Below are 11,601 nucleotides of genomic sequence, written 5' to 3' on the forward strand. Positions count from 1 at the left end.
GATAACCATCCTATAAAAGTATTTCTTACTGTGAATCACAATCAAGAAGAGTTTGAAAAGTCATTATAATAGGGCTTATTCTTGCAAATGATAGCAAATTAGGAAACCTGTGGTTCACACTCCTGTATCTACTCAGCCCTTTATTGCAGGTTTTTACTACTTAACCTACATTGTTTTTTTTTTTTTAAGATTTATTTATTTATTTATGATAGACAGAGAGAGAGAGAGAGAGGCAGAGACACAGGAAGAGGGAGAAGCAGGCTCCATGCCGGGAGCCCAACGTGGGACTCGATCCCGGGACTCCAGGATCGCGCCCTGGGCCAAAGGCAGGCGCCAAACCGCTGAGCCACCCAGGATCCCCCTTAATCTATGTTTTGTAGAATGGGGGGGTTTGTGGTTTCACCTGGGGGGAATAGCTACATGTGTCAAGCAAATGATTTAGAGGAAAATCTGTGTGTCAGGGGGCTTTAACGAACATTCATTTTAGGGGAGGATACAAGGTTTTCTAGGCTTCAGAGAGCTGACTTAATTTTTCATTAATTAATTAATTAATCTATCTATCTTAGAGTGAGTAGGGGATGAGCAGAGGAAGAGAATCCTCAAGTAGGCTCCCCACTGAATGCAGAGCCCCATGCAGGGCTCAATCCCATGTCCCTGAGATTATGACCTAAGCCAAAATCAAGAGCCAAATATTCAACCAGCAGAGCCACCCAGATCCCCTGACTTTCCTTATTCTTAAAATTTATGGGCCTTTGAACATTTTTTTCACAGTTAACATTTAAAATTTTGCTTACGTATTTTTTAAGTTTTTGTATAGGTGATAAGGGCTTGTGCTGAGTTAACTAGTGTCTCCTAACTCATGTGCACTTGATATCTGTGAATGTAGCCTTATTTGAAAATAGGGTCATAGTAGATGTAATCAAGTCAAGAGGAAGTCATAGTGGATTAAAGTGGGCCCTGAATCTAATGACTGGTGTCCTTCTAAGAAGACAGACACAAGATACATGGACACAGGACCCATTACTGATAGACTATCAGAATGGGAGTTGGGCACTGCATAAAATGTGATTTGAGGTGCATAGCAGAAAACTCAAAAGATAGAAAAGACAATTTTTCTCTTTGGTGGAATTGAGTCTTTACTCAAGTTTGTCATTTAATAGCTTTTTAAGGCAACTTCACTGCTTTTTAGGTGTGCTAAGCCAATATTTTGTGGTATTTATCTTGCCTTAAAGATGTTCTCCTGAGAAGGACAAACATTATATGGTCTCATTCACTTGGGGAATATAAAAAATAGTGAAAGGGAATAAAGGGGAAAGGAGAAAAAAAATGAGTGGGAAATATCAGAAAGGGAGACAGAACATGAAAGACTCCTAACTCTGGGAAACGAACTAGGGGTGGTGTAAGGTGAGGTAGGCAGGGGGTGAGGGTGACTGGGTGATGGGCACTGAGGTGGGCACTTGATGGGATGAGCACTGGGTGTTATTCTATATGTTGGCAAATTGAACACCAATAAAAAATAAATCTATATAAAAAGATGTTCTCCTGAGATGAACCATAAGAGACTCTTTAACTCTAGGAAACAAACTCAGGGTTGGTGGAGGGAAGGCGGGTGAAGGGCTGGGGTAACTAGGGGATGGACGTTAAAGAGGGCACTTGATGGAATGAGCTCTGGGTGTTGTATGCAACTAATGAATCACTGAATTCTACCTCTGAAGCTAATAATATACCATGTGTTAATTAAATTGAATTTCAATTTTAAAAATTTTTGAAAAGATGTTCTTCTGAAATTTCTTGTTATGTATTCTATCTCAAGAATTAAAAAAAAAGTACATACTTTCTTAGTTTATAAGAATGTATAATTTAAAAATAATCTTGGGGCACCTGGCTGGCTGTCGGTGGAACATGGAACTCTTGATCTTGAGGTTGTGAGTTCAAGCCCCATGACAGTATACAGATTACTTAAATATAAAGTCTTAAAAAAATACATTCTTAGAAAGGGTAGAATTCTCCTAATATAAATTATTTTCTGCATTGTTTTTGCATAGCCTCTGACTTTTAGTATGGTATTTAATCAACATCGGCCATTTGCCACAGATAATCCAAGAATTTGGTTAATGTTTGAAATCTTTTTTTTTTTTTAAGATTTTATTTATTTATTCATGAGAGACACAGAAAGAGAGAGGCAGAGACACAGGCAGAGGGAGAAGCTGGCTTCTTGCAGGGAGCCTGATGCGGGACTCAGAACTCGATCCTGGGACTCTGGGATCATGCCCTGAGCCAAAGGCAGGCACTCAACCAGTGAGCCACCCAGGCATCCCTCTTCAAAAGATTATTAAGACAAAGTAAAAAGCTATACACGGGGAGAAAGTATTTGTAGATCAATCTATCTGATAAAAGACTTCTATCCATAATAGATAAAGATGACTAAAATAATAAAACAAAAAATGGATGAAAGATTTAAACAGATACTTCACCAAAGAAAATACAAGCATATAACAGGATTCCCAACATTGTTAGTCATGAGACACCATTGCCAACCTATCAGAGTGCCTAATATTAAAAAGACTAACCAGACCAGGTGTTGGAAGAGGATGGAGAGGATTTGGAACTCTTAAAACTGTTGGTAGGATACGAAACTGTATACCTGCCTTGGAAAAGGGCTTGGCAATTTCTTAAAAGTAAAATATACACCTACTTACTATATGCTGCAGCCATTCTACTCCTAGGAAAGTATTCAATAGAAATGGAAGCATACAGGGGGTGCTTGGGTGGCTCAGTTGGTTAAGCATCTGACTCTTGGTTTTGGCTCAGGTCCTGATCTCAGGGTTTGTAAAATCGAGCCCTACGTCAGGTTCCACACTCAGTGGGAGTCTGGGTTGGATATTCTCTATCCCTTCTGTGCTTACTTGCTCGCACTCTCAAGTAAATAAATAAATAAATCTTAAAAAAAAAAAAAAAGGAAATGGAAGCATATGTTCACAGGCTTGTGAATCTTTTGGGTAAATTTCACTATTCATAATTGTTTTATTCCTATAAGTCCCAAACTAGAAAAACTGAAATGTCTACCAAAGGTGAATGGCTAAACCAATTGTGTTATAACTATACTCAGCAATAAAAAGAAGTGAACTACAGAGACATGCAATGACATGAATCTCAAAATAATTGTGCTACATGAAATCAGACCAATATCATACTGTATGGCATGATTCCATTTATATATCATTCTAGAAAATGCAAATTTATCTATTGTGACAGAAAGCAGATCAGTGGTTGATCCAGAGGAGACAGTAAGGGAGGAATTAGAGGAACAGGGAAATTTTGGGTATACTGGATATCTTATTTTGGTTGTAGTAATGACACAGGCATACACATGTCAAACCTTGTCAATTTGTTTATTTCAAGAATGTCGTTTATGTCAAATAGACCTTCGTGTTTAAGGACCTCCGCCCTTGATCCCAGGACCCCAGGATAAGGCCCTGAGCCGAAGGCAGATGCTTAACTGAGCTCCCCAGGCATCCCCTCTGGGTTTAAAAGTTGAGTGTATCCAGATGCCTGGGGCGCTCAGTGGAGGAGCATCTGCCTTTGGCTCAGGGCGTGATCTTGAAATTTCGGGATCAAGTCCCACTTCGGGCTCCCTACATGGAGTCTGCTTCTCCCTCTGCCTGTGTCTCTGCCTCTTTTTGTGTCCCCCATGAATAAATAAAATCTTAAAAAAAAAGAGTTGAGTGTATCATGATTCATGTTATACATACAATCATAATGCTTCAGAATTTGGTCCTGAGTTAACTCTTTCAACAAAATCAATCCATAGCCCTATGGCAATCTAAATACGCATAGATTAAACAATGCCCACTTCAGTTTTCTTTCATCCCAGCAGCACAGAGCACAAGGGAACAACAGGGCGGGTGTGCCTGTTTCAGATCTCAAAGCGAAGCCCGAGCCTAAGTTCTTGTCTCATGAAGTCGTAGAATGAATGAAGCTCCCAATGGGGCGTGAATAAAGCCACTGGAGTTTCTTTTTTTAAAATTTATTTATTTATTTAAGATAGTCACAGAGAGAGTGTGTGTGTGAGAGAGAGAGAGGCAGAGACACAGGCAGAGGGAGAAGCAGGCTCCATGCACCGGGAGCCCGACGTGGGACTCGATCCCGGGTCTCCAGGATCGCGCCCTGGGCCAAAGGCAGGTGCTAAACCGCTGCGCCACCCAGAGATCCCTGGAGTTTCTTAAGGATACGGAAAAAGCTCTCTGGACTGAGAGGGGTCTTGGATGGGTCTTTAATCAAATGACAACCAGGGAACCTAAATCCTTAACATCTCGATTGTTACCATCATGGAGTAAGGACTCCTGATTTTTTTTTAAAGATTTTATTATTTATTCATGAGACAGAGAGAAAGAGGGGCAGAGACACAGGCAGAGGGAGAAGCAGGCTCCATGCAGAGAGCCCGACGTGGGACTCGATCCTGGGTCTCCCAGGATCATACCCTGGGCTGAAGGCGGCGCTGAGCCGCTGAGCCACCCGGGCTGCCCAGGACTCCTTGATTAACACCTTAAATGGCTTATACTTCCTTTATAGGGTCTAGGAATTCTTTGTTGGTCACAAGTAGCTGTTGTAACGAGACCCCACCTCTGGCACCTGGGACAGATGGTCTGGTTTACCTGCGGCTGCCTCTCACCTCCATGTTTTCGGGACTTTTGTGAGCCTGATTCCGAGGTCCCTGCCCTAGCCCTGCGTGTCCCTGTGACTTCACTCACGGGAGGGGCCCCATCTAAGCACCTAGCGGTCGGCCTCCCAACATCCACCTGCTCCTAAAAGGTGGTAAAAACGCAAAGCACGTCCCGGTCCCAGTGCGTGTGGAGGGGCAAACGGGCCATACTCTCGCCAGCTCCGAGTCCCAAACTCCACATCCGCCAGGGAAACCCTCCCGGAGGGAGAGTAAAGATCGCAGCAAGTGTCTGGGACTGGGAAAGCGCGGGGAGGAAGCAGGGAGAAAAAAGGCGGAAAGCTTGAGAACCGCTCTGGCCGCTGGTCGCCGTCTGCCCATCATGTGTCTCCGCCGGCGCCAGCACACCCCCGGCTTCCGGTCCGGCGGGGCCCGAGCCCGTACTTCCGGTTCCGCGGACTGGCCCACGTCCCCTGCGACCCCGGCGTGCGCTTCCGGTCGCCCTCCGACCCGCCGCCCTCTGACCCGCCCCGAACGCCAGTGCCCGCGTCGCGGCGGTCTCTCCGATGGCCTGGGGGCTAGCGGGGACTGACTGCGGTGCGCGGCCCGGCCCGCTAGTCAGGAGGGCGGGGGTGCCTTTCCGTATCGCCTTCCAGTAGCCTCGCCGGCGCCGCCCGCAAGCCCGCAGGCCCAGCCCCGCGCAGAGCCCAGCGAAGTCCGCGGCGGGCGAGTCAGGGGCGCCTGTCGTCAGGGAGCCCGTGGGGCGTGGGGCGTGGGCGGGGACCCCCCAGGGGCCTGAACCGGCCCCACTGCCGCCGTGCGGTCTGCTCCCCGGCACGGGAGCCCTCTGACACCGCCCGCCTGCGCCCCGCGCACCCCCCGGCCATGCCCGCGGGCGTGTCCTGGGCCACCTACCTGAAAATGTGCGCCGCCAGCCTCCTGAGCATGTGCGCCGGCGCGGAGGTGGTGCACCGGTACTACCGGCCGGACCTGGTGAGTGCCCGAGGGCCCTCGCTCCCGCCTCCCCGGGGCCTCTCCGCGCCCCTCCCAGCGGCCCACACCGGACTAGACGCGTCTGCCCTGAGCCGGGGCCTGATGAGGGCGTCCGTGGCATTCGGAGCGGTGCGGGGCCTGCTCTCATGCGGGCCTTAGGCGGCCAGCCACCTGCCCGCGCCTGCCCTTGATCTTCTACCATTTTACCCCTCGATCCCACTGTGGCAGCCACACCGCTTTCCTTGCTGTTTCTTTGCTCGTCAAGCCTGTCCCCATCTCAAGGCCAGGGTTTTTCTCATCTTGGAATGCTTTCCTCCCAGAGCTTGGGTTGGTTTGCTACTTCAAAACGTCAAGTCTCTGCTCAGCTCTCTGTCCTTTGGACAGCTCCTAAAGGATTTCCTCCTTGTGTCCCTTGAGGACTTCTCGCAATTTGCAAGTATTTTATTCCTTTGTCTCTTTAGTGGTTCTTTGTTTCCTCCACCAGAATGTACCCTCCTAGTGGGACTGCGCCTGCACGGTTCACCCCCGATCTCTAAAAAAGAGCTTAGAATATAGTAAATGCTCAATAGATATTTGATGGAAGAAGAACGAGGGAATACAGGCATTCCAAAGAGGGAGAAATTTAGGTTGATTTTAACATTTTTAGGGGCACCTGCGTGTGGCTCAGTAGTTGAGCCATCTGCCTTCGGCTGTCCTGGGTCCTGGGATGGAGTCTCGCGTCTGCTCCCTACAGGGAGCCTGCTTCTCCCTCTGCCTGTGTCTCTCCCCCTCTCTTTCTGTTTCAGGGCTGGCTGGCTATGTGTAGGATGCCGGGTGCTTTACTAACATTTAAGGAATTTATGTTCTTTACTTGCGTCTGCTGGTATTGTTCTAGCAACGACTGTCACTGTTGTAACAACCAATGGTCTGTGTTGGCTTCTTTCAGCCTTTAAGGTGGTGTGAAGGTCTGGGTGGAGTACAGAGCAGAAGAGGCGTGATGCTGGAGGGTGTGCTCAGCACTATCTTAAGGGAGCAACAGTAAGGATGCTTTTTCTGGTTGTCCAGCTCAGCTACTCAGGATAGGAATGGAGAAGAGGACTCAAGGCAGGTGTTCTGTCCTGGAATACAAAGCGTGCTTTTGCTTGAGCTTCCCTTTGCATTTTTGTTTACTTTTGCGCTACTTTGACTGGTTCTGTTTCCTTAATGTATAATCTTACTATTGAAGACATAGTCAAAAAATGCAGTCTCAGTGATGTAGGAAGACCTTAGGGCTCGAAGCCAACAGCCAAGAAAGAATTCTTGAGATGTCTTTGGTAGAAAAGTGGTTTTGTTAGAACACCCGGACAGGACTCACGGGCAGGAAGAGCTGCACCAGGGTCACGGGGAGGGCCCAGTGTAGACTCTCAGGTTGGGAGGTGGGTATGGAGAGCGGAAGCCTCCCGGGTGTTTTGGAGACAAGGTTTCCAGGATCCCTAGGAGCCCAGCTATTGTTAGGAAAGATCATTTATTACTGTTTTGTAAAAACTCAGTCATGAGACCCCTAGATGTATATCAGTGGGCCTTATGCTTGGGGGTGGTTGCCAACATGGATCTTGGGGGTGTAGAGATAAAGGAAGTTTCCAAAGGAGGTTTTCTACGTCAGAGTAGACTCACCAGGTCCTGGGGCTTGGGCTGAGATCACCTTTGCCCTCAGCAAGGGATCAGCCTTTGGGCGGCTGAGCCTCGGGAGGGAGGTCCGTTTGCCTGTTTGAAGGACTTGGCGGTGGGCTGCGGTAGTGAGGACATGTAACTTTTCTTCTGCCCTGTGTCTCACATCATTAGGACTCATTTTAAAGTGTTCATTTTTGGTTGTCTCCAGACATACACGCCAGCTGCTATTTAGAACCTCTGCTGACATTGTTAACTTTTGATGTCAGTAAACTTACCAGTCTTTTAAAATTTGATTTTAAATTTAGTATATTTAGTAAGTAAAAGTGCTTTCTTTCAATAAAAGTTGAATTGTCATTTTAGCTGTGTACTATATTGGCAATTCGCGCTACTCCAAATGTGTGCCTAGGTGTGTTTAAGTGGATGGTTGTATATACTTTATAGAAATTTGAAACATGCTATTGTATTTTATTTTTTATTAAAGTTTTAATTTTGATTCCAGTTAGTCAACACATAGTGTTACATTAGTTTCAGGTATACAATATAGTATTCTGTATTTTATAGGGCTTTGTGACTTCAGATAATTTCCTTTTGTAACCTGGGGGGAAAGATCTCTTCTAAATTAATTAGTGTCCACAGTTCAATGTATTTGAAACAAGCTACATTCTTTCTTGTACTAAGGGTATTGGAATGTCAAAATCCTAGGACTAGTTTTAAGATGGGAAATGGTCCAGATAAGTTACTCTGGCTTTTATTCCAGTTCTCATCACTAAAATATTTTTAGAAAGTCATTTTCACTTCAAAATGAGAATTGTGCTGGGAAGCACATCTCTTAGCTCCCTGCCTCTCCTAGGACCTCGACCCCAAACCCTACATTCTTTCCTAAACTATTTTATTTCTTTAGGATTAATTAGTTGTTAGGAGATAAAAGAGTAAAATGAACCAGATCAGGGTGTTTGAACTTCAGGCATCGAAAAACTATTGAAGCTTTCTGATATGAATGAAATTATGCCGATATAATCTTGCAGTTTTATATAAATTAATCTGCGTAAAGATTTTATTTCTCTAGTCTTATGAGCTTATAAGGGTCCCAAGAAAAGTCTGTTGAGTTATTCATTCAGCACAGTTTCTGCCTCCCTTTTATAACGAGGGCCATTCTATAGGGTTGTAAGAAAGGTGGAGATTATGATGTCCCTTTCCTCAAGACCTCATAGTTAAGCTGATTGCTGATAGGTTTGCCTCTGACTCATTACGAGCCGTTCCACTTGGATGTGCAGTGAGCAAGTTCCACGCTGAGCCCCTGGGCTTCCTCCAGCAGACCTACTCTTCTTGAGGTCAAACTCTTCTTGAGGTCTTGATGACGACTCTGTGACTCTCTTGTTCTTGTTAGGCCAGAGTCGAGGAGTCTTCTTTACCTCCCCTCTCCTACTGCACATAACAGCAAACCCCATTGGCTTAATTTGAAAACTTCATCCAGAATCCCCCTGCTTTTTACCACGCCGGTTGCTACTGCCCAGTTCAGGCCACTGCCAGTCACCTCTCGCCTCATCTTCTGCAACAGCTCCCTGACCTGTCTTTTGCCTTCCACCCTTGCAGTCTTTTCTCGACAGAGCCACTGTCCTTTTATACTGGAGTCCCATGTCGTTCTTCTGTTCAGAATTCTCCAGGGATTTTGCATCTGTGCACCCCCGTTTTTCCTGTCCTCATCCCTTCCTAACCTCGTTGAATACTTTATACCAGCTGTGTTGACCACATACTTTTCCTTGCACATAGGGCACACTCCTGCCTTCAGTCCTCTGCATCTGTGATTCATTCTGCCTGAAACACTCCTAGCTGTATCTGCATACTGGTTTTCTCATCCTCCTTGATGTCTTTGTTCAGAAGTCACCTTTGCAGACAATAAGCACATGAAAAGATACTCTGTATCCTTAGCCATCAAAGAAATGCAAATCAAAACCACAGTAAGACCACTTCATCACCGCTGGAATGGCTGTGATTAGAAAACCCAAACATCTCATGACAAGTGTCGGTGAGGATGTAGAGAAATTGGAACCCTCATAATGATGTTGTTGGGAACGTAAAATGGTGCAGCTGCTTTGGGATACAGTCTGGCAGGGACGCCTGATGGCTCAGCGGTTGAGCATCTGTTTTTGGCTCAGGCTGTGATCCCGGGGTCCTGGGATCGAGTCCCACATCGAGCTCCCTGCAAAGAGCCTGCTTCTCCCTCTGCCTGTCTCTGCCTCTCTGTCTCCCATGAATACATAAATAAAATATTAAAAAAAAAAACAAAACAACAAAAAACAGTCTGGCAGTTCCTCAGACAGTTCAACATAGAGTCATAGGACTTAGCGATTCTACATTTAGGTTTGTACCCAAGAGAAATGAAAACACGTCCATACAGAAACTTGTACCAGGGCTCAGTTGGTTAAACATCTGCCTTTGGCTTAGGTCATGATCTGGGACCTGGGATTGAGCCACACTATCCTTATAATGAAATATTATTCTGTCCTAAAAGGAAGTGAAGTACAGATATATTTGACAATATCGGGCAAACATGAAAACATGCAAAGTGAAAGAAACTAGTCACACAAACCATGTGTTCTATGATTCTGTTTAAATATAATGTTCAGAATAGGCAAATCTGTCAAGATACTAAGTAGATGAATGGTTGCCTAGGGCAGTGGCTTGGTGTGGGGGGAGCATTGTATGGAAATGGAAGTGACAGCTGGTGGGTATGGGGTTTCTTTTTGGGGTGTGAAGAAGTTATGGGCCACAGGCTCTCCTAATAAGGATTTATCATCGAGTGCACAGGGACTTTTTGTTCTTTTTTTAAGAAAACTTTTTATTTTCTTTCAGGTCACACTATATTATAGTCTAAGAAAGCCCTGGCATCTATGCTTTTTTTTTTTTTTTTTTATAGACAATACCTGAAATTCCACCAAAACCTGGAGAACTCAAAACAGAGCTTTTGGGACTGAAAAAGAGACAACACAAACCTCAAATTTCTCAGCAATAGAAACCTCAAAATGCAACTCTGCCAAGGACTCCGTGAATAATATTATAAGTATTAAATGTCTATTTGTAAAGTTTATTGAGTCAGACTGGTTGTCTTTAAGCACCTAATGCAATGCTAACTGCAAGAGGAAGTGCCCAAGTGTTAACTGATGCGTTGAGATTTAATTATGGATTGATCAGTGTTTCTTGAAAGCTGCCAAAGTTTCTATCATCAGCTTTTTGAATGTGGTTGAATAAATACTTTATGTTGAGTATCATGTGAGAAAGAGTATTTGCAGTGTTTCCTGCCCTTATAATTCTGGTTTATTTCTCGGAGTAAGCTAGACTATGATGGCAAATGGGAGTTATAAGTTAACTATTATAAAAGTGCCATTGACAATTAAAGCTTAGGATATGAAGTTAGTATTTCTCTAAAACTGGAAAGTGCTATTTGTACTAAACTGAATTAAGTTGAAATATTTAAAGTTTGACATTCTTTTGTAATTGTGTAGCTAACAAAATTATAACAAATGTCCTTTGGACTGTCACAAATTCTTTATCCCCAAATTTGAGGAACCGTGTTACCATGTAATAATTATTCCTATAAAATATATTTTAACATAACTGAAAAGCATAAGTGAGCTTTGTTATGGGGTGAACTGTGTCCTCTCCAATATGACTGGTGTCTTTACAAGAGGAAAACACCATGTAAAGACAGGTACACGGAGAGCCCTGTGTGACAGCAGGTCAAAGGTTGGAGTGATGTAAGAGCCACCACCAGAAGCCAGAAAGAAGCAAGGAGGGGATTCTAGCCAGAGTCTCAAGGGTGATCCTGCGGACACCTGGATTCTAGATTTCTGCCCTCCACAAATCTGAGAGAATAAATTTCTGTTGTTCTAAGCCATCCAGTTCTTTGTTATGGCAGCCCTAGGAAAGTGATATAAATATTTCAGCTCTTCCTGAGTCTATAAATAAAGAAAAAAAGTTATTTATAGAGCAGTTGGCTTTCTATATAGAGCTGTTTTTCCAAAAGAACTTTTTGCAGAATTCTGCATTCTTAAAGATAACATCTAGGCTTGCTTCTTGCATCTTAGGCTTGCTTCTTAACAAATTGCTACATCACATAAACCTTTGGGGTCATTGTTGAAATCTTAAATCCCGAATGCAATAAAATGTTTTTGTTTTACTCTCCATAGTAAATACCTTTTCAGTTTAACAGTATAAAGCAGCTAAATGAAATGGATTATTTCCAGTCTATATACAAGGTCTTTCTTTTCTGCTGCAGTGTTATTTGCTGCCTTATTGAATTCTATGCATGAAGAAGATCT

The 11,601-nt window shown here is 44.3% G+C and overlaps 1 protein-coding gene across 1 annotated transcript; it reads left to right on the forward strand.

Moving 5' to 3' along the window:
* Positions 1 to 5,186: 5,186 nt before the first annotated feature.
* C23H12orf73 (chromosome 23 C12orf73 homolog) lies at positions 5,187 to 10,545 on the forward strand. The gene is made up of 2 exons (XM_041739217.1): positions 5,187 to 5,653; positions 10,200 to 10,545. Exons 1-2 carry the CDS (start codon positions 5,546 to 5,548, stop codon positions 10,293 to 10,295), a joined length of 204 nt encoding a protein of 67 aa, XP_041595151.1. The 5' UTR covers positions 5,187 to 5,545; the 3' UTR covers positions 10,296 to 10,545.
* The last annotated feature ends 1,056 nt before the right edge of the window (positions 10,546 to 11,601 follow it).

This window comes from Vulpes lagopus, chromosome 23, assembly GCF_018345385.1.
Source record: "Vulpes lagopus strain Blue_001 chromosome 23, ASM1834538v1, whole genome shotgun sequence".
Taxonomy (NCBI): domain Eukaryota; kingdom Metazoa; phylum Chordata; class Mammalia; order Carnivora; family Canidae; genus Vulpes; species Vulpes lagopus.